Source organism: Dendrobium catenatum, unplaced genomic scaffold (genome assembly GCF_001605985.2).
Source record: "Dendrobium catenatum unplaced genomic scaffold, ASM160598v2 fragScaff_scaffold_1132, whole genome shotgun sequence".
NCBI classification, from domain to species: Eukaryota; Viridiplantae; Streptophyta; class Magnoliopsida; order Asparagales; family Orchidaceae; genus Dendrobium; species Dendrobium catenatum.
The window spans coordinates 242,631-268,226 of record NW_021319594.1 but is presented as its reverse complement, the minus strand read 5'-3'; the positions used below and the strand labels follow the sequence as shown (position 1 = coordinate 268,226).

Sequence of the window (25,596 nt, the reverse complement as noted above, 5' to 3'; positions counted from 1 at the left end):
AGACTCAAATCCATCTCGGAAATGAGAGAGCTTTGCTCGCAGCCGCGAAAGTAAATACGAAGTTTGTTTTTCAATGGACACGTGTATCGGATACGCGTGTCCTTTTGAAATTAAATAGTATTTTAATTGGATACGGCTTTGGCGTATCCGACACGTATCGGTGGAGTATCGGAGGTGTATCCGTGTATCGGTGTATCGGATACAGCACGCCTTCATAAATAGGTGTATCGGTGCAACATAGGTAGGTGGAGATCGGGTTGTGGGAAGTTAAGGTCGGTGCAGGATTCGATCAGAGCGGGAGTTCTACGGCTTGATTGGGACTCGTTGCAGTAGAGAGGAGGTCATAAGGTTGAGGGAAGAGCTGCAAGATTTCTATATGCGGAAGGAGAGAAAGGAAGAGCCTTCGTTTGCATTTTAACAGTAAGGGTGGTGAGCTTTCTTTGATGCGAAAACTCGCCTAGTTTTCCTTTCAGCAAGAGGCGCCTCATCAAAGTCTATGGAAGAAGCCGCCTTCGCCCAGCTCGATCCTACTACCACAATCTTCCTTTCCTCGATAAGCTGACTGGACTTTTGTCCCTCTACCTCTGCTCTTACAAAGGAGGTCCTTATGGATTTTGCGACCAAAAACATTGGCATACTGCATAGGACTCAACATAGACATTTCTAGTGAAAGCTAAAGGAACTAGGCTTAAGCAAAGGAAATGAGGAAATATGGCCTCATCAATGCCTCTCGCCTCTATTTATAGTCAAAAGCATTGTTTAAAATTACACAATATGAGGCCCGCCTCAGTTCAATTCTAGTAAAAAACGCTTCGAGGCTTACACCTCTAGCTTTTTTATAAGGCTTGCGGCTCAACTTGGCTGAGGCATGCCTCGCCTCGCTAGCGTGAGGCTTACACCTCATCTAATTTGTATTTTTTTTTGTTAAAACTAACATAAATCACGCCTTCATGCACATTAAAACACAATAACTTTCTCTCAATTGCCTCTACCTCTAGCCCGTGTCCTTCGTCGCAGTCAACATCGTCATAGTCATCACCGACAATCACTTGAAAGTTGCACACCACCACCCTAAAAATTTTGGAGCATTAATCTCATATTTATGTTGATGAAAATATTTCTAAAAGATGAACATGATTAAAATTAATTAAAACTATATATATTTGAGGCATTCAACTCTATTGGATGAGGCAGGGGATAGATCAATTTGTTATGGAGCCAATTCAGATAAAGACCACCTTAGTGATGATGATGCAGATGATTCCTACGTTGTTATCAACTATTTCAACTTTCATTAAGAATTAAATGTAAATGAGTATAGAATTGAGAAGGAAGAAATTTGGAGTTAAACGTCATGTTATATGATACTTTTATGCAATTTCTATATTTAATATTATTTTGCCCTTATAATATTTAGATTTTTATTCTATTTCACATAATTTATCACTTTTCACTTTAGATCTTGTGCAATTTTTTGTTTTATATGTATGACAATTTGTTAATTTATAATTCAATAAGAAGTTAATATGTCATCATATAACATATTATATAGATATTATATAAAAAAATCACTTTTGATATTTATTATCACTTTATACAATTTTTTTATTTTGACGCTTACGCCTCAAAATGCCTTGAGGCTTACGCCTCGCCTCATGAACAAAAAACGTATCAATATCCAATTGTGCAATTTTAAACATTGGTCAAAAGCAATATAAAGGTCAAATCAACATCATTATGAGAATCTTTGACAAATGCGCTCTTCTTGAGACAATAATAAAAATAGGGCAGTATATTGTATTTACTTTCACTTTGCCATTTAGTTGAAATATAAAGCGCTTTTCTTTTTAATTCGTTTATCTTTTTTACAATTCACTCTTCAAAGGAACAAGTGAATCGAAGATCTAAAGGTATGTCCATACATGTCAATACAGTTAACCTGCAGGCACAAAGCAAGTTCAAACTTGAAGAACTTGGTCAAGAGGTGCGCTCATCTAAAATAAGTTTCACCTTAAAGAACACTCATCGAAACAAGATAAAAAATGACCCAAATGAAGCTCGCATTATAGGAGCTCACCCCCAAGGAGAGAAATAAATGAGTATATAATAAGTGAGTTCAATCAAATAACTTATCCCATCAAGTCTTGTGAGGACTCAACTCTTTTAGCAGTTCTTTTAAGTCAAGGTCATCCGCCTTCGATAAATATCCTCGTCTATGTTATAGGAAGCACACACCCACAAAGCCCACAGTAATGGCTCCATCGACCATGTTCATAGCAACTCACACGGAGCACTCGCCTCCAAGGACTCATCGCATGCACAAAATACTCGCCAGAGATATCCCGACCAATATCAAAGATAGATGGTCACGTGTGTACATATCGGCCTAGTCCACGTGTCTTTGCTAGTTTGTACTTATCATGTATTATTTCTCTTTTTTTTTTCTAAGTGCAGACATTCTTGTAACTCTTTTAACCCTATAAATAAAGGTTTAAGATGTATTTTAATCTTCATGTTACTTTTACTATTCAATATATTATCTGACTTCTTATTCAGTCTTCATAATCACTTACTTTCCCTCATGTTCCCTGCTATGTCTAGCGAGATTTGTTAGTAGGGTTAGGTAACACCCACGGACAAATTTGATTCCAACAAATAAGCTTATCTAAACACGAAAATTTTAATTATGAATGCACTGCAGGTGTAAAGCATTTATCAGGATAACACAGCAACTAAAAAATAAATTTTTACAGGTGGAAACCAATAAGACTAACCAACACCAATTAACAAGGCGATTAGCCATTTCAGCATTGCATAGTACCAATTGAACAGCTTGCTCCTCTTTGCCTACGACATCCCAGAAACCAAACATCAAATAGAGAGAGATCAATAAATTAGAAACATAAAAACAAAGCGGAAACCCTCATTGTCCGACCTGCGCCTCCCTATAGGCGTAATTCTCGATGACTTCATAATCCAGGCTCTCCGCACCGCCGCCGCCATTCACTCTCCTTTCGAGCTCCTCCTCCGTCTCCACGTCATCGGAGCTCGGCAGACGCGACCATACAAGCTTCGCCGTCTCAATCCCGTTCTGGAAATGGTTCGACAGCATGATTCCAGTCATATAGAACGCGCACTGCAAGTGGATCAGATCTTTCGAACTCAATCGGAGATCAAAAGGATCTCCGGCATATACGGAAGATAGAAGTGGGGTGATCGGAAACTTCGGCGGGGACGAACGGGAGGAAGATAGTAGGGAAGAGTGGTCGGTGATAATGGGCTGTCGCGTAGAAAGGCGTCTACGTCTCCGCTTCACTGCGGGTCGGGTTCAGCCTCGACCAGGAGCGAATGTTATGAGCAGAGCCTCAAAGAAGCTATTTACATAATTATATAGTTTAAGCGGCTCTTCTTGACTAAGAGGAGTCTTATATATAATTGACCTAAATATTCAAAAAATAATAATTATATACTTTAAATTGGAAGAGCCTCATTTGTAACGACTACAAATACTAGTGGATTCATTCAAATTGGGCCAGGCCCCGTGGTTTTTCCCCCTTTTCAGGGGTTTTCCACGTAAAAATTCTGGTGTCTCTTATGAATGCTACTCCCTCTCACTTATCTGATTGTGTGCTGGATCTTCGTACAATGCTAAGACATTAAATTATATATTTCTCTACCGTCGCGAATATTCTAGGACGCAACAATAACAAATATGCATAAAAAGTCAAAAGAAGAGTTAGGAAGTAGGTTTTTAGTACTGCTTGATAAAGTCATAAAAAGAAATTTTTTAAATTTAGAATAAAAATAAATAAATTTAGTTTTAAAAAATTATGAGCAAAAAGAGTTGGGTTGATTCAAAAGAATGAAAAGGGGCAAGAAAGTTTTAATTTGTTCTCAATTGGGAGAATGAGTATCATATATCGATGGATTTAGCACGAAACTCATCATCATTCCTTGTCAAAAACCCAAAACTTCAAATCAAAAAGAAACCAAAATTGAAATAAATGAGAGACCCAAAAGCCTCATGACATAATAGCCAAAATTTAAACAAAAACTATCAAATCATCCCAAATGAAATCCAAAGAAACAAATCTGGAGCGGAGAATAATCTTAACATAGATTGAGGAGCGGAAAATAATTTGAACATATTGACAATCAAAGGCTTTTTGAGATCAACATTGGCGTAAAAGATTTTCTTAAAAAGAAAATATTTTGCGCCAATGTTGATCTCAAAAGATTTTCTTGAAATTTGAGAGTTAAATTTATTTGGCAATTTTATTAGCCAAAAACAACTATGTCCCAATTTTAGATGAAAATGGAATGAGCTTGATGAATAATATTAAGAAGGATTTGCTTAAGCATTTTTGCTAGAAGTATAGTAATGATCTTGTGGAAAGTTTTATAATAAGAAATGTCTACAATTATTTAGGATATTTCATATAAGTGCTTCGAGGTAAGGGTAAATATATTGGTCTTAATAATAAGGAGCTTACTAGTATTAAAAAGTGATGAATTGTAACAATAATTTGTTTTCCCCACTATATCTTAAGCATTTGTAAAGAATTTAAATCTAAGCCATCAAAGCATTTCATCTTATCAAAATTGATATTAAAAAGGGCCTCTTTAATTTAAAAAATAGATACTGTTATACTAGAGAAATCCTTAGCTATGGAAAGAGTTTTATCATTAGAAGGAAAGAGCTAAATTCTACAACTAAGCTCAATGCACAACAAAGAAGTAATATGCATGTCAGCAATTAAATCACAGTAGTAGTAATCACATGACCATGAATTAGTGCATAAATGATAAAGTTCACATGCAGTAGCAGTAGAACAAGTAAATAGTAAAATAGTACATTATGGAAGTCATTAAATAATACACTGGTGAAATCAATAAACTAATATGGTTGTTTAATCAATAAAGCAGTCATTTATCAGTACTATTTATCAGTAAATCAATCATATAAAGCGGTAAAATCAAAGTATCAATAAAGAACTATCGAACTATCAATGTAATAAAATTCTATAATTGTGTAAACATGCTATCTATTTATTTTATATCAGTATTATATTGATATCTTAATCACATGCTCAATATATCATATGCTCAGTATGTTATATGTTTAGTATAAGTGCAGTGAATCAATAACAATATCAAATAGCATTAATGTTCATGTCGATAATAATAAAATTTGTGGTAGGAGAGGTAATAAATTTTGTAACAGTAAATCCATGTAGTAACAATAAATTCATTCATTAATAAGAATAATGTCTCAATAACATAATTTAATAGTTACACTAAACATTTTAGTGATGTACTATAGTATATATATTTTTTTGATAAAATGAAAGAAATCATGTTGATGAGTTTATTTACAGTACTTTGAATAATTTTAGTAGCTTTGTAATTTATAGTTTATTTAAAATAAATATTGAAAGAGAATATGAACATTCTAAAACTAGATCTTAGAATTTATCTGTCACAACTCAACATGATAGGACATGTCCTGATCATGTTGGATTATGATAAAAAATGAGGAGAAGAATAGTAATTATTATAAAGCAGAGAGAATAATGTTATGAATTCTCTTGTAATCTCAATGGGCTTAGAAATACTAGAATCAAAAAATGAGAAGAAGAATAGTGCTTATTATTATTAAGTACATATAAAAATGTTGTGAATTCTCTTGTAATCACAGCGGGCTTAGAAATACTAGAATTATTAGAGTGGATCTCTTTAATAAAATTTCTCCTTTTTTTTGCTAATAAAATTACTCGAAAATCTTAGATTATCATTTGCATTTGTCACCCAAGCTACTTTTTCTATCATTGAATTTATTTGCTCTAACAAGTTATACCTAAAATTTAATCAACTTATTATTCGAGACATTTTCCAACAAATAAATTTTCAATGAAATTTTCTCCAAGATTATGGAGATGTTATATGGAGAAACTCTCAACTTATAGGTATTATGATGTATAGGATTAGAGTTATTACAAGAAGCAAAATTTAAATCCTCTTTGACCCACTTGAACTTGTTATATAACACAAAAATGATCCACATAAACATAACTAACCCAAGTAGAGGTAATAGCATCCTCTTCATTGGGACAATTGGTACATAAGCCCTCAAGCATAACATTTTGTATGGCAATACTAAAATGACCAAATTTAATAAGGATATTGGAGTGACCAGAAGAGTGCATGAGAGCCTCATAAAAGAAGATGGAATAAGATTCAACCATATACTATTATATAAGGCTTTATTAAATCAAAATTTGACCATGGTAGACAATTAATTGTCAAACAAAGTAAAAGAGAGATCTACGTACACTAGACAAATATAAGAGACCAATATAAAAATATAGCCATTGAAGTCTTCAAGCTCACTGGGAGAGTTACCTTTGCCCCAACATTATCAAAATAAGAACAAATATAATAAAAAAATCCCACTAACATCCATACAGTAATCACAAAACTAGAGATGTCAATGAGTGAGTTTCAAAGAGATTTCATCGTCTACAATAAAATTAATAATGACCATAATCTTCATGGAACCCAAAAATATGACATTACAATGAATCTATAAGTGGAGGATATGACAAAAGGTAATTGTGGAGAAATTTCATTTTAACCCAAATCCCTCCTCCCCTTCTAAAGAGTAGATGAAGTCCTGGTAATATTCATAATATGGAACAAACACACCCTTCTTTTGAGGATGGGATTAGAGAATAATTCAACACTTAATTCAATCTCAAGAAGTCACTATAAGTCAGTTTAACAAGCTTATATCATATTCCAACTACTCAAAACACATTGTTTGTCTTTTGGCCCCTCATGTTATGATGTGCAATGGTAAGGAAGGACATAGCGGTGATAATAATTAGTTTTTATAAGGTCTAACTTGCTCCCCTTGGAGCTAGATTAACTTGGAGGTTTTATTACTTTTCTCCTAAAATTGTTTGAGTGGTTAGAAGAGAATTAATCATTAAATATGAATTGGATGATATAAGATTATCATATTTATTAAGAAAACTCAATAATTTTTAACCGAGAATGGAAGGAATGAATATACACAAGCAATCTAAATAGTTGTATGAGGCACATGTGAAGAAAAAAATGATGGAATATGGGGAAGAGTGGTTTTGGTATTGAGTAGCTAGAGTTGTATAAGTTTGCTCAGCTATAAAGACTAAAGTGATGACAATATTAAGAAATTTTCATGGAGTACAAAAGTAGATAATGTATTAGAGACATTTTGTTTATAATGTTGGGGACCCTTACTATTTATCCTTTTTCTAGGAACTATCATTTGGGTTCAAACGATCAAAAGTAACATATTTCTTACAAGCATTATGCTTCCAAACATATTGGACTTCTTATATGATTTTATTTTCATCAAGATTAATACAAATATAATCTGAAAAAGGGATTATGGTGAGATTTACTTATAAATACTTATTAAATTAATTTAAAATTTGGAAATAATGATATTATTTGTAATCAAGTCGATACCAACCAACATTGATAATCTCTCTCAGTCCAAAAAAGTTGGAGAATTTATTCCAAATAAGAATATCCATAAAACTCCCTTTGGCAAGTTCAAAACAAGTAAACTATTTCTAAAAAAAAAGGGTTTCACATTCAAGAAGAGTCACTTTTCCAAATTTGTTCATAATCCCCAACAAGTGAACATTTGAAAAGGAAGTAATCACTAATAAGAGTTAGGAGGTTAAGATTTCCTCTTCTATTCCATTCCTCATAACATCAATAATAAAAGAACTATTATAAAAATAGTTTCTCTAGTACATGTCACATAAACTCCAATTCTCAATCTTTTCCACAAGCAATGAGATCATCTATTATAAAGAAAATATTGTCCTCCTCACTAATAATATTTGAATATATATATATATATACAAATTTAAATCCAATATAATTTAGCTATCTGAGTTTGTCATAATTTACCAAAATATAAATTCAATATGATTTAACACATTTGGATGGGTTTGAATTATCAAACATCAAATATAATTTAAAATTCAATTTAGATCTTTGAGTTGTTCATAACACCACAACTTAAATCAAATTACAAATTCGTGTATGCTTAGCTAAATCTTTGTTAGTTTTAGACTAATTACAAACTAGGATTATAATCTCTAATGAATGTTTTAGGATTAAAGCCATATGAAACAATTATAATGTATTGTCTAGCTATATGTTCATAATAACACCTATTTTTGCATGTTGTATGTATTCATCATCATACATATCTACATGTTGTATGTCTAGTCCACCAGTGGTAGGTGGTGGGCTGATTGATCTTATAACATTAACATTTACAAAAAAAAATAAATTATAGTTTTAATTTTTTTGAGAGTAATATGTACATATATGAGAATGATTTTGAATGGATAAGAATATATCATTTAAGGAAAGAAAAATCATAGCACATTTAAGAAGTTAATAGTTAAAATTATCCCTTATTTCACACTGATGTGGCACATCAACTCTAGTTTTAAATTAAATTGATTCTTTTTAACCTCTATCACTTTTTATATAATATCCTTGAGATCTTTAAGAGAGAGACTCCGCACCAGCAATCCTGGACTTCTTTTAACAAACTTATCTGCCTTCTTTCAATTCTACATAATAATACCAATATACATTGATATCACCAACGAACGAAAAAAATATTCAACTCCAACAGCATGATCTCTTCCCAGCAGAAAAATCTAGAGCAAATATACGACGATGATAACAACAGAGAAATTCAAAGTGACAATAGCTTAATGTTGTTATGGATATACAATGAGATATTAGTATAGTGAGATTATTATGATTTAAAATAAATATCTTCAATAAAATAAATAATAATCATATTTTTTTTCAATTTATACTACTATAAGGCATATAAAATCATATTCCCAATTTAAATAGCTTGGATAAAGTTAATGCGTGATTTTTTTTTGTAAATGTTAATGTTATAAGATCAATTGGCCCACTTTCCCTCTCTTTTTTATGCTCTTCCTCCTTACTCATAGATTGCAAAGCATTTCCCAAAAAAATAAAGGCTGAAGAAATAGTCAGCCAAAATACTTTCTTGTACGGCAGCAAAAAACTCCTAACTCCACAGATCTCTCATCCATGGAGAAGCCGGATCAAGAAGAAACCGATCATCTCATTCCCCCTCCTCCGCGGCCTCTGCCATGCGTTGCTTTCTTCGCTGACAGCAGTCTCCAACCCTCCACCTGTCGCTGCAGCTGCCTCTCATTGCTTTCGCCCTCCTCCCTTCTCTTCGCCGCTGCCGCTTTATCCGTCCTCGGCTCCGCCATTTTCCTCCTCTGGCCATCCGATCCCCATCTCCACGTCGCTCGCATCAGCATCGACCGCGTCCGTGTCTCTTTCCACCCTTCCGTCTCTGTTTCCGTTGACCTCCACCTCCGGATCAGCATTCACAATCCGGATTTCTTCTCCCTCGACTACGATGCCCTAGACGTTGCTATTGGCTACCGCGAACAGCACCTTGGGTCGGCTCTATCGGCCGGCGGGCACGTGAGGGCTCGCGGGGTGTCTTATGTGGATGCAGAGCTCCACCTCGATGGGATCGAGGTGTTGCATGATATCTTCTACTTGATTGAAGATCTTGCCAGGCAATCGATCCCTTTTGATACTGTTACAGAGATCAGGGGGCTTCTGCACTTTCTCTTCTTTGACGTCCCCATTAAGGCAAGTTGCTTACCTCCCCTACCCACTAATTTTTTATTGTTTCTAGTGGTTATAGGAAACTAGATTGCATGGATTCTAAACTTGGTAATACCATCACGATTATGGAAGAAGGCAATGTGCATCAATTCCCTTAGATGCTGCAACTGCACAGTGTAGTGTAGTGCACTGGATACACTATTTGTTATTTACTGGTACTTTCTTCTTAGTTTGGAAATTCAACAATGTGTAGGATCAACCATAATGTATCCAGTATTAGTTATGGCCACAAAATATTATAAGAATGCAATTCTAATAATCCTATTTTCTTCAAAATGAAGGATTGATTACAGGACATCTCAAGAAAGAGGAAGTGCTTGTACTTATCTTCTTTTGCTTTAAGATCAATGATTGCTAAAGCTTCCTATTAATATAACTATTACAAGTAAAAACTAGTCAATATCCTTCTTTAATGTATCTAACAAAGCATGATCATGGTTTTTTTTTTTTTTTTTTTTTTTTTTATGGTATTCAATCTACCAAAAAAGTATGGTATTCAATCTACCAAATACTTTCAAAGAGAGATCATTTTGGGGCTGTTTGGTAGCACCTAGGATTTAATTTAAGTAGGATTTCATAGATTCTCTAAATCCAGATTTCGGAAATCCTAAGGGGCCTAAAACCTAAAAATTATTTGTTAACATTCATCATAAATCCTATGTGATTATTTGGCTATTGAGCGGATTTATTGAGTGGACTCTTCTAGCTAATGGATTTCATAAATCCAGCAAAATAATAAGATTTCAGAAATCCAACATTTTGCACAAAAAGACAGAATTTTCCATCTACCACGACTTGCATTTGCCCTGACATTTGGTTTTGAATTTTAGGCATTTGGCTGGATTTCACTCAGATCAGGCCTAAATCCTGCTACCAAACAGCCCCTTTAAGTGTAGCTTTAGCAAGATTGTTTGCTCGCTAAGAAAGCTTTTGCTTGTGTTTGGAGTTTGTTTACTGGACCTTCAAAATTTTGGCTCGATTCAACAGCAATAATTGGACAATTGCTACAAGGAGCAACGTTTCCATACAGTTTTCAACTGTTCATGTGATGTCATAAACTTGAGTATATTGCTGTTAAATTTAAAGCTCATTTCAAATTAAAAAAAAAAAACTCGATTTTCCTCTGCATATTCTCCAGTTATTTTTAATCGTTTCCGTGTTCCCCGTTGTATCTTATATTAAATCAAATCCCTTTATTCTCTTTTGCAGGGGAGAATATCTTGTTTAGTAAATGTAAACCCAACAAACCATACCGTCATTAGACATGATTGCCACATTCAGGTTAGCAATAATTTCTCACTCCAAACAATGAAAATCATTTCTTCCACCTGCTAACAATTTTATCTTCTTCAGTGACAAATTTTAAAAGACAACGGAATAGTCTTTATGGAGTTATCAGCCACTCGGATGTAAGTGCAACAGTTCGAGCATAACTGATTAGCTTGTCAGATCAACACAATATCTATGCAGCATTATTAAGCTCATCCAAACCTTTGCAGCAATACCAAGTTTATGAGATTAGTCAAAGAGGTGTAGGTGATTAATGTAATGCATACTAACCACTGATTCTGTAATGGCGCAATAGTCAGTCTTAGCCTGACGGACCAGTAGATTTGAATTTGGAAATCTTTCAACTGGGCTTGAAGAACGGTTGTCCAAAATTTAATCTCTCACGGTAGGCGTTTTGATGAATAAGTTTGTTAATTTTTTTTTCTTTCAGTCATTCGGAAATATGATATCAGTCTCCATTGGAATTAGTTATGTAAAAGCTTTCAACTTATGATGTTGCCATTATACGTTAGGACATTCTGCCTTAAAACCGATATCACCAAATATAAATGATAAAGAGACAAATACAAACAAAAACAATTGCAAGAATTCTGATCAGAAATAAGAAAATAACATACATTCCCTTCTACATCAAGAACTTACAGTAGCCCATTAACAAGTTTTAACTTTCAAGCACAAATAAAAACAAAGAAACAAGCTTTCATTTTCCTTACAACAAGCTGAAAAGCCTAATCTAAGAATTCTTAATCCTTGGAAGCCTAAACTCCCAAAAGAACAAGGTTGAGATTCTACCATAGTTAAGTTTAAGATAACTTAGGCCCTCTCGCCACGGATCCGGCGAGCGAGCTGAATGTCCTTTGGCATAATAGTAACCCTCTTAGCATGAATAGCGCAGAGATTAGTATCCTCAAAAAGCCCAACCAAGTACGCTTCGGATGCCTCCTGGAGAGCAGCAACGGCAGAGCTTTGGAAGCGCAGATCAGTCTTAAAGTCCTGCGCAATCTCGCGGACCAACCTCTGGAACGGAAGCTTGCGGATGAGAAGCTCCGTGCTCTTCTGATACTTCCTGATCTCCCTAAGTGCTACGGTACCAGGACGGAAGCGGTGGGGTTTCTTGACTCCGCCGGTCGCCGGAGCAGATTTCCTTGCGGCCTTGGTCGCCAGTTGCTTACGCGGAGCTTTGCCGCCGGTGGACTTTCGAGCAGTTTGCTTAGTCCTCGCCATGAAGAATTCCGAAGAAAATAGGAGAGTTGGTGAATGGGAATTTGGGTTAGGGTTTTGTTGTTGGAGAGATCGGTGGTGGATGAGAGAACGGAAAAGGGCGAGCAGGGTATTTGTAGTGTGGTGGGGAAAAAGGCGGGTGAGCGAAGGGTAAAATTCGTAAATTTTGAGATTCCACGGACGGGAATGTGGAGCGTTCGATTTGGAGCTAATGAATGGAGAGGATCTTGTGGTGGTGGTGCACGAGGATTGCCAGCGTGGCAATCCTGAGGGTCTCATGCGGTCCTTGTGGTCGAGGGATTGACGGATTGTGGAATGAAGTGGAGCCGCTCTAGTGCTCAGCACATCAAAGTCCATCTATATTTACAAGCAAAAAATATGTTTTTTTAAATTTATAAGTTCTTCCATTTTTAAATTATATTTATTTTCAAAATATTAATTTTTTCATTATTTTGATAAATTCGAAATGATATTATGTTTTCTCATTATTTGATCAATTCTGATATTAACATACCATTTTAACAATAAAAAATAATTATTAAATAGTAATATCACCTATCAACATACTTAAAAAAAAAAATGTTCTAGTATTAATTGTGGCACCATCAAAATAATAATTTTGATAAATTGATAATATTATTTCTTTGTTAAGGCAGAAAATTTAACTCGAATTATTGTTGAATTCTATAATTATACTTAAATAATTCTATTGTAAAATTTCCTCCTATTTATTAAATGATATAATAAAAAAAGAATTCATAAAAATAAGCATGTTTATAATTAATTTATCCGAAAAAGCAGATTTTTGAGATAATATAGAAAGGAGAAAATACGTGAAATGAATTTTCGCTTTATATGTAATACGTAAAATTAGGGCTGTCAAAATCGGGTCACGGGTTGGGTTTGAGTTTAGACAATAATGTTTATAATTTTTTTAAATATCATTTACTTATTTCATAAAAATCCATTAAAATCCTCCTAAATTAATTAAAAACGGGTCAAATTGGGTTGATTTCGAGTTTTCGGGTCAACCCGAACTCGACCCGGTTTTACAAACAGGTCAAAATCCCTAACCTGAACCCGAAATTTTCGGGTCCGTTTCGGGTCAGGCCAAATATTGACACCCCTACAGTAAAATAATTTTTCAGATACATAGAATGCGGAAAATTATTTTTCACATTCAATGGAATGCAGAAAATCATTTTGCAATTTTTTTTAAAGAAATATCTGCCCGCTGCCACTCCAAAAGAAGCACTTTATGGTATAACTAATCCCTCAACATAAAGATCACCCAAAAGTATCGGGCCCACTTGCTTTCCTGGCCCTCTCGTTTCACATTCAACTCGACAAAAAGCTGGCCCGATCGTCTAATCTCCCACTAACAATCAATTACACAAAGGACAAAATAATAGTGGAATTATAAGCCTTAACAGTAAATCCTTAAATCCTGAGCCAAGAGAAAGAGAATACAGCTATCGTGAAGATCACAATCAGAGAGAAGAAAGAGCAGAGTAAACCGGGAGTTGCTCATTTTAAGAATCCACTTACTTTCCATTTATCCATAAAGCACTTTCCTGTACAGAATCTAGTTAGCTTAATAAAATACGAAGCATTAAAATCTACTTAACTAACCTACAACATACAGCAAAATGAAGAACAATAATTAAAAGAAAAAAAAAAACTGAGATTTGCTCATTACAATCTAGAGAAGAAATTCATCTGAGAGTAACCTATCTAAAGCAATTTAACTTATCTGCTCCTGCTGAAGGTAAAATCCTTGTTCAGGCATTGAAATTCCGCCTAGTATCTTCCATTTTCAGAAGCAGATCTTTAATCTCGGCTTCCATCCTTGCTTTCAAATTTATGAAATCCTGATGAGCCCTTTCCATTGCTTGTAGTTCTTGGAGCTTCTGCCGACGTTTTTCCTCGGCCTCTTGCAGCTGTAATCTCGCCATTTTAGTGCTGTATTCATCATCAATCTTTCCAGTTTTAGCTGCTGCAATTCGTTTCAGGCCATCTGCTTCTCTTCTTGCATTGTCAGCACGTTCCTGGTATAAATTGGCCTCAGCCTGTTTGTACTCAACAACACTCTCCAGTTCATCAACTACCGGTTTCTTTTCAAAACTCATTTGTAATAGAGAAGAATCCTTCCTTTGCCTGCACATCTGATCATCATCGACGGTGGGAGAAGCACTTTTGTGTAGTATGCGAGATACTTGGCTTGAAGGAACAGGAGTCAACCATGCAGTTTCTTCAATTGGGAAAGCTACCGCATTGCCTCTTTGATCGTTATTTCCGGATGGTTCTGTAGGGGAATATAGAGCAGAATTGCTGATTGTCGATTCACTTTCTGAAAGTGCAATGACAAAAAGAACAGTTATATATAATATGATGAAAGTCTTCAGTAGGATAATAAAGGGTGTCAATGATGAAAGTTTACATTACTAAATAAATATATTCTAAAATAAGCTTGACATATTATTGCCAAAATTGATATGTACAGAGACTTTGATAAATATATCCACAATGTGATCCTATGAAGCTTAGAGAGAGTCAGACTTGGGTTATTTGGTCACATAAAATGTCGGCCTTTGATGACCTTGTTAGGAGAGTAAATGTATTTGATTTAACTTGTGTTAAAAAAAGGTAGAGATAGACCTAAAAGACTTGGTTAGAAAAAAAATTATAAATAGCATTTTTAATTAGATTTAAATAAGGATTTGACTCTAAGCAACACACAATGAAGAAAAAAATTCATATATAGCCAAACCCACATATAGTAGGATAAAATATTGTTATTGTTATTGTTGTTGCAGTGAGTACGAGAGAATGAAAGGGAAGGAGCACATATAAAGGAGTAGCGTTTGGCGAAAGCAAGTAACGTGGACTTGGCAAGATTACCAAGCCGTTGACGTTAGATTGTCAAGAAATCGAATATGGAGGTTAGAGCCACTTGAGAAGTTGGTGATCGATGCATTTGAATGGGACGGGCTGAATACAGACCATAGTGAGATGAGCCCAGAGAACTGATTTGATTGGTCCAAAGATCCTTTATTTGATAATCAAAAGCTGAAATGAAATGAACAAAGAATTGTAGGCAGCCAAGCAATTTATGTATAGTAGATTGTAGGAAAGTTGTGAGGCATGGAAGATATGGGGTAGAAGAAGCTTACGATACTAAGTGGGTAAAATACTGATATCGATAATGGAAATTGGTATAATTTAACCATAGTTAAGGGAAATCTGTCATTCTCCTTAATAAGGCAAAGAATTGAAGAATTGAGAGGAATTAAAGTGAGATGAGTATTAGCACTCGAGTCAAGATACCACTCGACATTTGAACCAAACATAACATGAAGTGAAGAAGTGGGACTGTAGTTAAGATGGATGAGATGTTAGCATTTCAATGCGTAATTCCTAAGTTAGCCATAAATTTGACCTTGCATAGATTGAGATATAAATTAGGAATCATTTACAGTGGAGGAAAATTTTCATCCTGGTTTGTGGAAACTCAAGGATGCTATGCCTTCGTGAAAACCGACCACACCCACAACCACAACCACGAGTGATAGAAAGAGTTACAGATATGTCCCAATTTGTGTATGTGAGATGAATATTCAGAAGTCCTTCGATAGCCTGGCGGCGATATTTTTCTCTTTACTACATCACAGGAAGTAAAGGTCATAAAGGCTAAAAGGATAAAGCTGAATTCTGATTGTAGTTTTGAAGGCAATGTGAGTAAAAGGGAACCCATTAAGGGTATAGAGAATGATGACCTCAAGATTAAGACAGCACCTGTAGGAGTGAGAGAATCCACTTAGGCCTTCATAAGAGAAAAAATACTCGATCATTATGTTATCCTTCATAAAAATGTTATGAAATTCATTCTTCAGTTAAAGAGGCAAGAAAGATTTGAGGGCTGCATCAAATTTTTAACGGTACACCAGATTTGTGTGTAGGTGCTAAGATTAAGAACATATAGTAAAAGACTACTAAATACAGTGGAAAATATAATTGCTGCAAGATTTTGATCTAACAACATAAAGCTGGGTATTACGGATTTGGAAGAAGAAGACCATCTTCAACCAGAATACAGTCTGTAGAAATGAGAACAATAGATCCATCTCGATGACCTTCGAAAAAATTTAAGCGAAAAACTTTTAACTTGTGACCTCCATATCGGATGATTATCATATGTGAGTATATTTGTTATAAGTTTTTGACGTTAAATATCAAAATACTAAAAGATTGAGGTAAATCAATACCATTGTGAAATGAAGAGGAGCTATTGTTACCGACAAAAGAAGAAATTAAATTGGACATGCGGAGCTCCGCAAACAAATAAACTCTGATTATCAAGAGAATAATAGCAGTGTCATTGGGCAAGAAAGCTCGGATGACAATGATAATATACATAATACAGAGAAGAAGAAGATAGTGAAGAAGAGAATTATATACACCTGGCACTCATACCTAGAAAACACAGATGAACTATTTGTGTTTTCCAACTGGGACCATACTGAAAAGTTAAATGAAAGGTCCTCACTGCTACTCAAGTGGTATTGATGGGGACATCAGAGCATGAATCGGATATCAGAGGCGTGGCCAACGATCTATGACCACGATCGCATACGGCCACGATCGCATCGATGTATTTTGAGTTATTTTATGTATTTGTTTTATTATGTTATTTGTCTTTTATTATTAGTTATGTTGTAATTGTTTTTTCTGTTTTTACCTCTTACTTAAAAGGATGTCGTATGTAAACCCTAAGGGCATTGTCGTCTTTCTTATTTTGTGTCCTTTTTGTACGAGGCTATTTATAACCCTCATGTTGCTCTTCAAAAGGGAATGACTGAATATTATGAAAACTTCTTGCACTTGTGTGTTTTGAGAGCGATTGTGAGTTCTTGGAGAGAGGCAGAGAGCTTTGGAGGAATCCCTAGGAGAGGGAAAATCGGATCACCCACCAACCTTGGAGACGGCCGGGTTCGTGGTTCTACATTCTCTATATTCTTCTGCCCTCTTTCCTCCCTCAACTAGCCGCCGGCCTAGAGCTCTTCCCCATTGGCTGAAGTCGCCGGCCACCATACAACTTCCCCCTCTCCATTGGTTGAACTTAATTCCCCTTACACCTTCACCCGACGGCTAGATCCGGCCACCCCACCCCACGGCCCCTCCACCTTGCCGCCGGCCTTCTTTGGCCCCTCCCTACTTCCCCACTTGCTATCAATTCTTTCCTAAATTAGATTTCATAAATTTGGTAACTATTATTTGAAGAAATTCAAATCAATTTGAATTTCAAATAGTTACTTAAATTATAAATCTTATTTTAGGAAACCTATTAAATCAATTCTTATTTAAATTTTACATTAAGAGATGATGAAATATTTCTTTTCAATCTTGATTTATTAATTAAGTAAGAATTAATTATCTCATTAAATTCCTTCCTTCCTCTATAAGCCGCCGGCCTTCTTTGGCCCCTCCCTACTTACCCACTTGCTATCAATTCTTTCCTAAATTAGATTTCATCTCTCCTTTTGGAATTATTATCAAACTTTCAAAGTCTTCATTGGCCGAATTTTCCAAAGCTCTCACACCTCCTTATTTCTTTCCAAAATCTTTTATTGAGTTTTGGAAACAAATCCCTAGACCCCTCCTCTTGCCGCCACCCATAGCCACCTCCTCACTCCCATTAATTCCAATCCTAGAGATTAATTAGGGAAGTGATTGGAAGCCTTTTGACACCACTTTAATTCCCAAAATCTGAACCTAATTTCCCCAAACCTCTTCCCTCTTGGCCGACCACCTTTTATTGCCTTCTCCTAATTGAATTGTTGAAGGAAGCCCCTCTCTCTTGAAGGGTTCTTCAATGCGAGCAAAGGATCAATACACTCAACACTTCGACGCTTGGAAGAGATCTCTTCTCTTCCAATTGAACCTTCACGGGAAACTACGTTATTGACTTCGTCAACACATCGCCTAATCGTCTTCGGATTTTGATAAGGATGAACTTCTTCCCCTTTTTATTTACTTCTCTAATCCCTGTAATCTTATAGGTGATGGAGATTCACAAGGAGCCGAGCTTCACCTTTGCCTAAGCTTAGTAAACGTAGGATTTTGTTTCGTCATTGCCAAAAGCTTAGTAAACGTAGGGTTGAGTGAACTTTATTTGCTTCTAATCTTATTGTTAGGTTAGGGATTTCTGTTGAAGGCTATTCTATTTGCATGACTTGAGTTTCTATGTTGTTTTGATAATCCAAGTGCTTAGTGTGCAACTTAGCCTAAACGGAAGTGGCCGCTCTTATGTTTTATTTGATCGTTTAATTTGCTAATAGCTCTAATCCTAATTGCCCTTACCAAGAAATCGTGCAAATTCTTTTACATTCATTTTAAACATTTAGTCCTACATCAGGTATACTGCATTCCAATTTATGTATCATTAATTCAGGGGATAGTGCATTCAATGCTATGAGACAATTGTTTGATTGGACATAAAAATAATCATAGACAATGATAATAAATATAAAAGTAGAAGTAAAGTTGTTGCACACAAAAAGAATGTTGGGAATACTAGAGCTACATTGCACCTTGTATTCTATAGGAGAGTGAATGATGAGGACAATTTCGACATGTGTACCATCGATGGAATCGTAGATCGACGGCTACATTTCAGAGTCTTTACTTTTGATGTATTTCATGTTTTATTTATTTTGCATTTCAGTTTTCCTAGTTTACCCCTATGGGTAATGAGTTCTTATTGTAGCCCTGAGGGCATTTGAGTCTTTTTCTTTTCTTTATTATCGAGACCTATATATAGAGATCTTGTGTTTTGTAATACTAATGTTTCTCAAAATTGATTTGGATTCATGTCGGGTAGATCTCCTGTAGAAGCTATACATTTATTGAGAGGTTTGATGGAGAAGTCTAGAAAGAATAAGGAGGATCTTCATATGATACTTATTGATTTAGAGAAGTGCTCTAGAGTGTTTTAAAAAAAGCATTTGAAAGAGGATATACCTTAATGTATGCTTTTTGTTGATGATATTTTTCTTGTTGATAAGACTAGAGAGGAAGCTGAAGGTAAACTTAAATTATAGAGGTCAACCTTAGAGTCCACAAATTTTCATTTGAGTAGATCTAAAGCCTAAAATTTGAGTATAATTTTAATAGTAATAGATCTAGTGGGAGATTGATATTTTAAGGAATTAAGTCATTAATAAAAGTATACGCTTTAGATATCTCAAGTCTATTGTTCAAAATGATGGTGATATTATTAATAAAATTCAAGTTGGATGGTTGAAGTGGAGAAATGCATCTGTCCTGTTGTGTGATAGGAAAGTACCCTTCAAACCTATGTAGCACGGATACCCCTATTTACAAGGCATGATGTATCAGACATGTGTAGAATACGGAAACGCCTCTGATACGACACGGGTACGTGTCGGATATGGCTTTGTCGTGTCCAATTAAAATATTATTTAAATTTGACCGAACACGCAAATCAAATACGCGTGTCCTATTAAAAAAAAGAAAACAAATGGTACTGGAATTCAGTACCGCTCGGTACCGCTTGGCACTGCTTGGTACCGAAACTCGGTACCGTTCAAAATCTCTCTGCAACGCTCGGTACCATGCTCAGTATCAATGCTAGGTACTGCTTGATGTCGAGGGGAACAGAATAGAACCAAGGGCAGCGAGAAGCTAGAGAAAGCTTTAAAACAACTCTTATAATAAAAAATTGTTCCGGGGGCGCTGCCACCAGAAACCCCCGCAGGGGCGCTGCCCCTTGACCTCGCGACCTGACCCCCAACATATCTGCGACATATCTACACTTTTACTTAAAAAATTTTATGTTTCAAATTCATGTGGTTTTATTAGTGTCGATCTTCGTAGGATAATAAGCTATAGTGGTTGTAAGAATTGGGCCTGATGATGGTCTATCAGAGACCAATTCTTTTTCTTTTTCTTTTTTGTCATTTCAAATATTACGCTTTGATTACTTTCTTAATTTTTATGCATGATTTATATATTATAATGTCGTATATGCATCCTGTAATTTTAAGAATTGATGTGTCCCGTATCCGTATCATGTCGTATCCGTGTCGCCATATCTGTATCGGTGCAACATAGCTTCAAACATAAGGGAAAATTCTAGGTGGTGAGACCTACAATTCTTTATGAAGTAGAATATTGGCCATTAAAAGAGAAGCGAGTATGCATAGATGAGTATGCTTAGGTGGATGAGTGACTTCACTCTTATAGATAGAATGTGAAACGAGTATATACGTGAAAATGTTGAAGAAGCTCCATGGGCATATAAGAATAGAAAGAATCGTCTTAGATGGTTTGATCACATAAAATGTCAGTTTTTTATGACCTGATTAGGAGAGTAGATGTATTAGATTGACCTATATAAAGAAAGGCTAAGGTTACCTAAAAAGATTGTTAGAAAATATTAGAAATAACATTTTTATTATATTTAAATGAGAATTTGACTCTTAACATGACACAATTGAGAAAAATGATTCTTGTAGTCGACCCCACGTAGTGGTATAAAGACTTAAAATTGTTGTTGTTGCGTTGGTTATTGTTATGTTTGTTTTATTTTTGTTGGGAGGCGTCAAGGTTTGTAAGAGAGAAAGGAATGTCAGTCCATAATTATTTCTTTCATCAGTGTCGTTTATTGATTTGTAAGAAGCCTTGATGAAGGAAATGCACTGTTTAAGAAATATCAATGTAAGTGACAACCGAGACATCACATTTCTCCTCTAGTTGATATTATTGCAAACACAAACATGAAACCTACGGTTGACTACTACCAATGTCAACAAGGAGCACCACAAAATGCTCAAATAAAAGTCGTCTCAATTATTAACAATGTTGTAATACCAAATAAAATGATTTTCCCTCATGTGTTTGCTCTGTTTAGTAATTGGAATTTAAACTGAAAATTTTATGTGAGCAAGTAACGTTGTCTATTGGTTTATGTTTATGTTTATGTTGAGTTACTTTCATGAAATATCTATTATGATATTTTGTGAGCAACAATATTTTGACACTTAATTATATTTTTTTAATTTTCTTTGATCAATAAGAATTTTCTCTTATTATAAGCTCTGCCATGAATAGAGGCTCCTAGTTAATCTAAACTAAAGACTTTTAGTTGCACATCAACAAAACAAAACAAAATAATAAACTATAATTTATGAACAGCTAGATCACACAAATAATTTCAATTGCTTCAACCATATAGCTTTCGGCAACATCTTTTTCTATAGTAGAATCACAATTAACTCAAAACAGACAATTGCAGCTGTCCCAACTGGGCCATTGATCATCACAGACAAAGATGATAAACTTGGGGCCCACAGACAAAATATGATGGACATGATGTTCATCTGGTGCCACCAAAAATATTATCTAATAAAGATAGAAGTGACAAATAGAGAAATCCATGAGAGATGGCCACTATGAGACAGCAAAAAAACAAGGGGAAAATTTTTAAGTTTGTCATTCTTAATCCACTAAAGTTGACAAATGAAGAGCATGAAAGCAAAAGTGAATTTCAACTCCCTTTGCTTAGATCATCACAATAAATTGAAGTGTTAAAAATCAGCATTCATCAAAGCAATGCAAATGCTCTTTCTGAGTTCATATCAGGACAGTCAAAAATGTGTCCACAAATAAACTATAAATGGAAAAGAGAAAGATAGTTACTTTTCAAGTGACACAAGAAAATAACAATACAGGCCTTCTTGTTGAGAATAACATGCTTATATTCAAAACAAACAAATACTAAGACGAGCAAAAAGAGTAACTCACCTGAAAGAAATGACATGATATTTTTTATTACTTCAGAATGCTTCTTCTTATCTTCCAGTTTCACCAGCATCTGACCAGCAACTTGGTACAAACTTTTACCCCTCATATCATTACTAGCACAGAATATTCTCCTCACATATTGAAGTTCCTTAGCAAGATTTTCAACTTTCCAGTCCTTGGAACACATCTTGAAAACTTCCTTCACAAAGCCAAACATCTCTGAAGGATGACCGCATGCAACACAATGAAACTGCATTTCAGTGGCTCCAAGTGCAACTGAAGAACTTCGACCATTTCTAATGTGAGAACCTCGTAATCCACAATCTGTATGGCACCAATGTAGACACACATCGCAGCCAACCCAGCTGCAAGTATTAGATGCCATGTCAAACTTGGAACAAACGAGACACATGCAGGCACTACAGAAACCATTCTTTTGAGAGCAAATTTTGCAATCACAATCATCAACAGGCAACATGTTCCTACATGCAATATTGCGACACCTCAATTTGTGATATATCTCAACTAGATCAGATGATGAAACATTATTGGGTCTCTGAATGAAATCTGGAAGACCCGTCTTCAAAGCCACCAATATCTCCAACAGAGTCTGGGGGCACCTCGTCATAGTTTCTGAAGTCAAGTCAGATCTTCCTTGGAGTGTACCCTGTAATGCATGTATTTGCCCACGTTTATCTGTATTAGCAAGCATCTTGCAAATAGAATCCTTCAGATAATCCATAGAATGCTCAGACATATCTTGAAGCATCCTCTCCATTACTTGCAAGGGTTCTGAGACTATCCTGGTGATGATCCTCTCAACAAAACTCGGCGCATTAACAACGATCTGTTCGCTTTCCCGATGCTCGGTCCGAGATAGACTGTTAAAGCTTCTCTCTCTTGTCAACATCCTCTTATCCTTGCTGTGTTCAGACAGCGTGTCATGGGATCCGACACTCTGAGGAGGGGAAGGGTGTCTCGGGAAACTTTGTTGCCGCAATAATGCATTTGAGTTCAAATTATGGAGCCCATTCATACCTGGAATCGAGTTCTGGGAATGATTACCATTCAGAAGTACTCTATGGAAGAGTGCCCCAGCTCCTCCCTTTCGTCTGGGCTCAATTGATGTGTGAGATTGCCTTATGGTGCCACTGGAAACCTGATCTACCCCCTGAAATACAGGACGGCTACCAACTGACTGCTCAAAGTTGTCCATCGAGTTCTGTGTGAGAGAACAGCTAGGATTGTGTACAAATGGTTGAGAGCTTGATAACGACATTGAGTTTGTGAATCCATCAGAGATTGTCCGGAATGAAGATGGAAACGACTGAACGCTCCTAGTACCACCAGGGGAGTTTGGGTTTGAGTTAGGAGGCTTAGAACTCTGGTCTGTTAGAACACCAGGTAATCCAAGAGAGAGGTCCAGTGGTTCCAATTTAAGTTTTTCTTTCTTGATCCTTCCACCAAAAAGCCCACAACTGTTAGCCTTATCTGGTTGAATTATATGATCTTGAAATACAAGCTCAAAGCCCCTGCGACTGGGACCTTCCACAGCATCCTCATCCTCTGCTGAATCTGTCATGTTAGAAAAAGGACGTGCAATGCGTTTGCCCTTGTCTCTTGGATTCTCTGCCATAGGCTTCAATGTCAGGTTGTTCTCACATTTAATTTCCTTAACTGAATTGCAATAGCCAGCTTCACCGACAGTTGCAACTTGAAGATCAATACCTTTTCCTTTCCTCTGCTCTGCTTCAAAATCAACTTGATCAATACCTTTGTCTTTCCTCTGCACAACTCCAAGGTTAATACATGTCTCATCTTTCTTTTCAATATCCATCTCAACCTCACTAAAATGCCCTTCTCTTACAATCTCTTCTAAGTTTCCTTGTCGCGAAGCAGTATAAACATTGCGCAGCTCATCATCCTTGACCACAGGCTCTTCAAGCCTATTATTAATTTCAAGATTAGGAAATTGGGAAGGTAAATAAGAGCTTTTGTCACTAATTCTTTCTTTCTTCTCACTGCAAGAAGTCTCTTCAAGCTTTTCCTCTTCACAAGCTTCAGCCAAGTCTTTCTTCTCTCCACTAGAAGTATCTTCAAGCTTTCCCTCTTCGCAAGTATCTTCAGCCAAATCCTTTGCTTCCCCTTGACTTTCACTCAAACTTTCTCTTTGCCCTCTCAATTCAACAAAACCCTCCCCTTCCACTATGATTTCCTCATTCAGTTTCTTAGCAATTCGGATTTGTTCTTCCTGCAATGAGATATTTCTTGTTATCTGATCCACTTCTATCTCCATTGATCTCTCCCCATCAGAAGTACCATCAACATTATCCGACCTCTTCATACTCAATTGCACGCCTTTGTTCTCTGAACTGGTTTCGGAAACAGTCTTAATCACACCCTCTTTATCTTTAATGTTTTGAGAGTCCCGCTCAGCCTGCCCTCTACTATGTATGGAAGGCTCAGGTAATGGATCAGGTTCAAGCTCCCCTTCTTCCATCTCACTACTGCTGCAGCTCTCCCTCCGAACCTTATCCATGTCTGCTTTGACAGCCTCAACGTCTTTAGCCTGCTCCCCACTGGATGAATCCATCGACCGAGTCTTGCCCCTATCTTCCGAATCCCTAGCCGGGGATCTCTTCTCCTCATCAGCAGCCTCCTTCCCACAGTTCAATCTCCTCCACGACAAACCCCCACAGACTTCCCGCCGGGAACGATCCCTCTCCGATCTAAAACCCTTCGGAAAATCCCTCCTTATAGCCGAAAAGCTCTCCGACCGGTGCAACCGCTCGCTCCCATACGAACCTCGAGGCGACGAAACATGCGGAGTCCGATCTACCCCTCCGCCGCCGCCTCCATCTCGATAGCGATCGAAGATCTTCCTCCTATCAAACCCGTCCAACTCGTGCTCGAATCGCTTCCGTGGAGGCCGCATGGCCTCCCGCTCGTCATCGATCGATCTATCGTACAGCGAAGAAGAGGATCTTCGGAGGCCCTCAGACTTCATATAGAACCTGCGGCGCGACGACGACCTATCGGGCTCGATCTCCCGCCTCTCCCATTCCTTTCCGGCGACATCGTCCAGATCCTCGCCGTAGGATCTCAGCCTCTTCATCGAGAGAAATGAAAATCTACTTCGACTGCACGAAACAAGTTTTACCGAAACTACCTCACTGCAACCCTAGTTTTCGTCGCGGAACGGCGGCAGGAAGGGGCGAGCCGGAAACCCTGTAAGACAGTTTGATCGGATGAAGAGTATCGAAGGAGACGACTGATGGGGGCTGATTTCCGGCAATAAAAGCGGCCGAGCCACCGGAAAATCGCATCGGAGGAGGAGAGCGGGCAAGCGGACAAAGCTAGTGGAGAAAAGGGCTTTGCTCACCTCCGCTTTCTTTACTTCCTTCCAGTCAACGCAACTTGTCGCTAAGCCGGACTCCAGAGTGAAAGCGCCAGCTCTCATAATTACGGTTCATTAAGGCGAGGCACGGCAGGACC

At 36.5% G+C, this 25,596-nt stretch overlaps 4 protein-coding genes across 5 annotated transcripts in view; 1 reads left to right on the top strand and 3 right to left on the bottom strand.

The window, feature by feature from the left end:
- Nucleotides 1-3,369, bottom strand: part of LOC110110988 (chloride channel protein CLC-d) — a 76,671-nt gene extending 73,302 nt beyond the window's left edge. For both annotated transcript variants that reach the window (XM_020842660.2, XM_020842663.2), the window contains exons 1-2: nucleotides 2,936-3,369; nucleotides 2,775-2,847 (exon numbers count right to left, since the gene is read on the bottom strand). In XM_020842660.2, the coding sequence (XP_020698319.1) occupies nucleotides 2,775-2,847; nucleotides 2,936-3,124 (262 nt within the window). In that variant the 5' untranslated portion in view covers nucleotides 3,125-3,369. The remainder of the gene's footprint in view (nucleotides 1-2,774; nucleotides 2,848-2,935) is intronic.
- Nucleotides 3,370-9,047: 5,678 nt separating this feature from the next.
- LOC110110990 lies at nucleotides 9,048-11,426 on the top strand. The gene is made up of 3 exons (XM_020842665.2): nucleotides 9,048-9,729; nucleotides 10,975-11,046; nucleotides 11,119-11,426. The coding sequence occupies exons 1-3, from the start codon at nucleotides 9,148-9,150 to the stop codon at nucleotides 11,119-11,121; spliced, it is 657 nt and encodes a 218-aa protein (XP_020698324.1). The 5' UTR covers nucleotides 9,048-9,147; the 3' UTR covers nucleotides 11,122-11,426.
- Nucleotides 11,427-11,623: 197 nt separating this feature from the next.
- On the bottom strand, nucleotides 11,624-12,373 carry LOC110110989 (histone H3.2). Its single transcript, XM_020842664.2, is given in 2 exon segments — nucleotides 11,624-11,921; nucleotides 11,923-12,373. Coding segments are annotated over 2 exon segments (420 nt in total). The 5' UTR covers nucleotides 12,280-12,373; the 3' UTR covers nucleotides 11,624-11,858.
- A 1,407-nt stretch (nucleotides 12,374-13,780) lies between these two features.
- LOC110111038 (protein OBERON 3) lies at nucleotides 13,781-25,541 on the bottom strand. Its single transcript, XM_020842730.2, has 2 exons — nucleotides 22,102-25,541; nucleotides 13,781-14,626 (listed from the first exon to the last, which is right to left on the bottom strand). The coding sequence occupies exons 1-2, from the start codon at nucleotides 25,214-25,216 to the stop codon at nucleotides 14,058-14,060; spliced, it is 3,684 nt and encodes a 1,227-aa protein (XP_020698389.1). The 5' UTR covers nucleotides 25,217-25,541; the 3' UTR covers nucleotides 13,781-14,057.
- Between the last annotated feature and the right edge of the window lie 55 nt (nucleotides 25,542-25,596).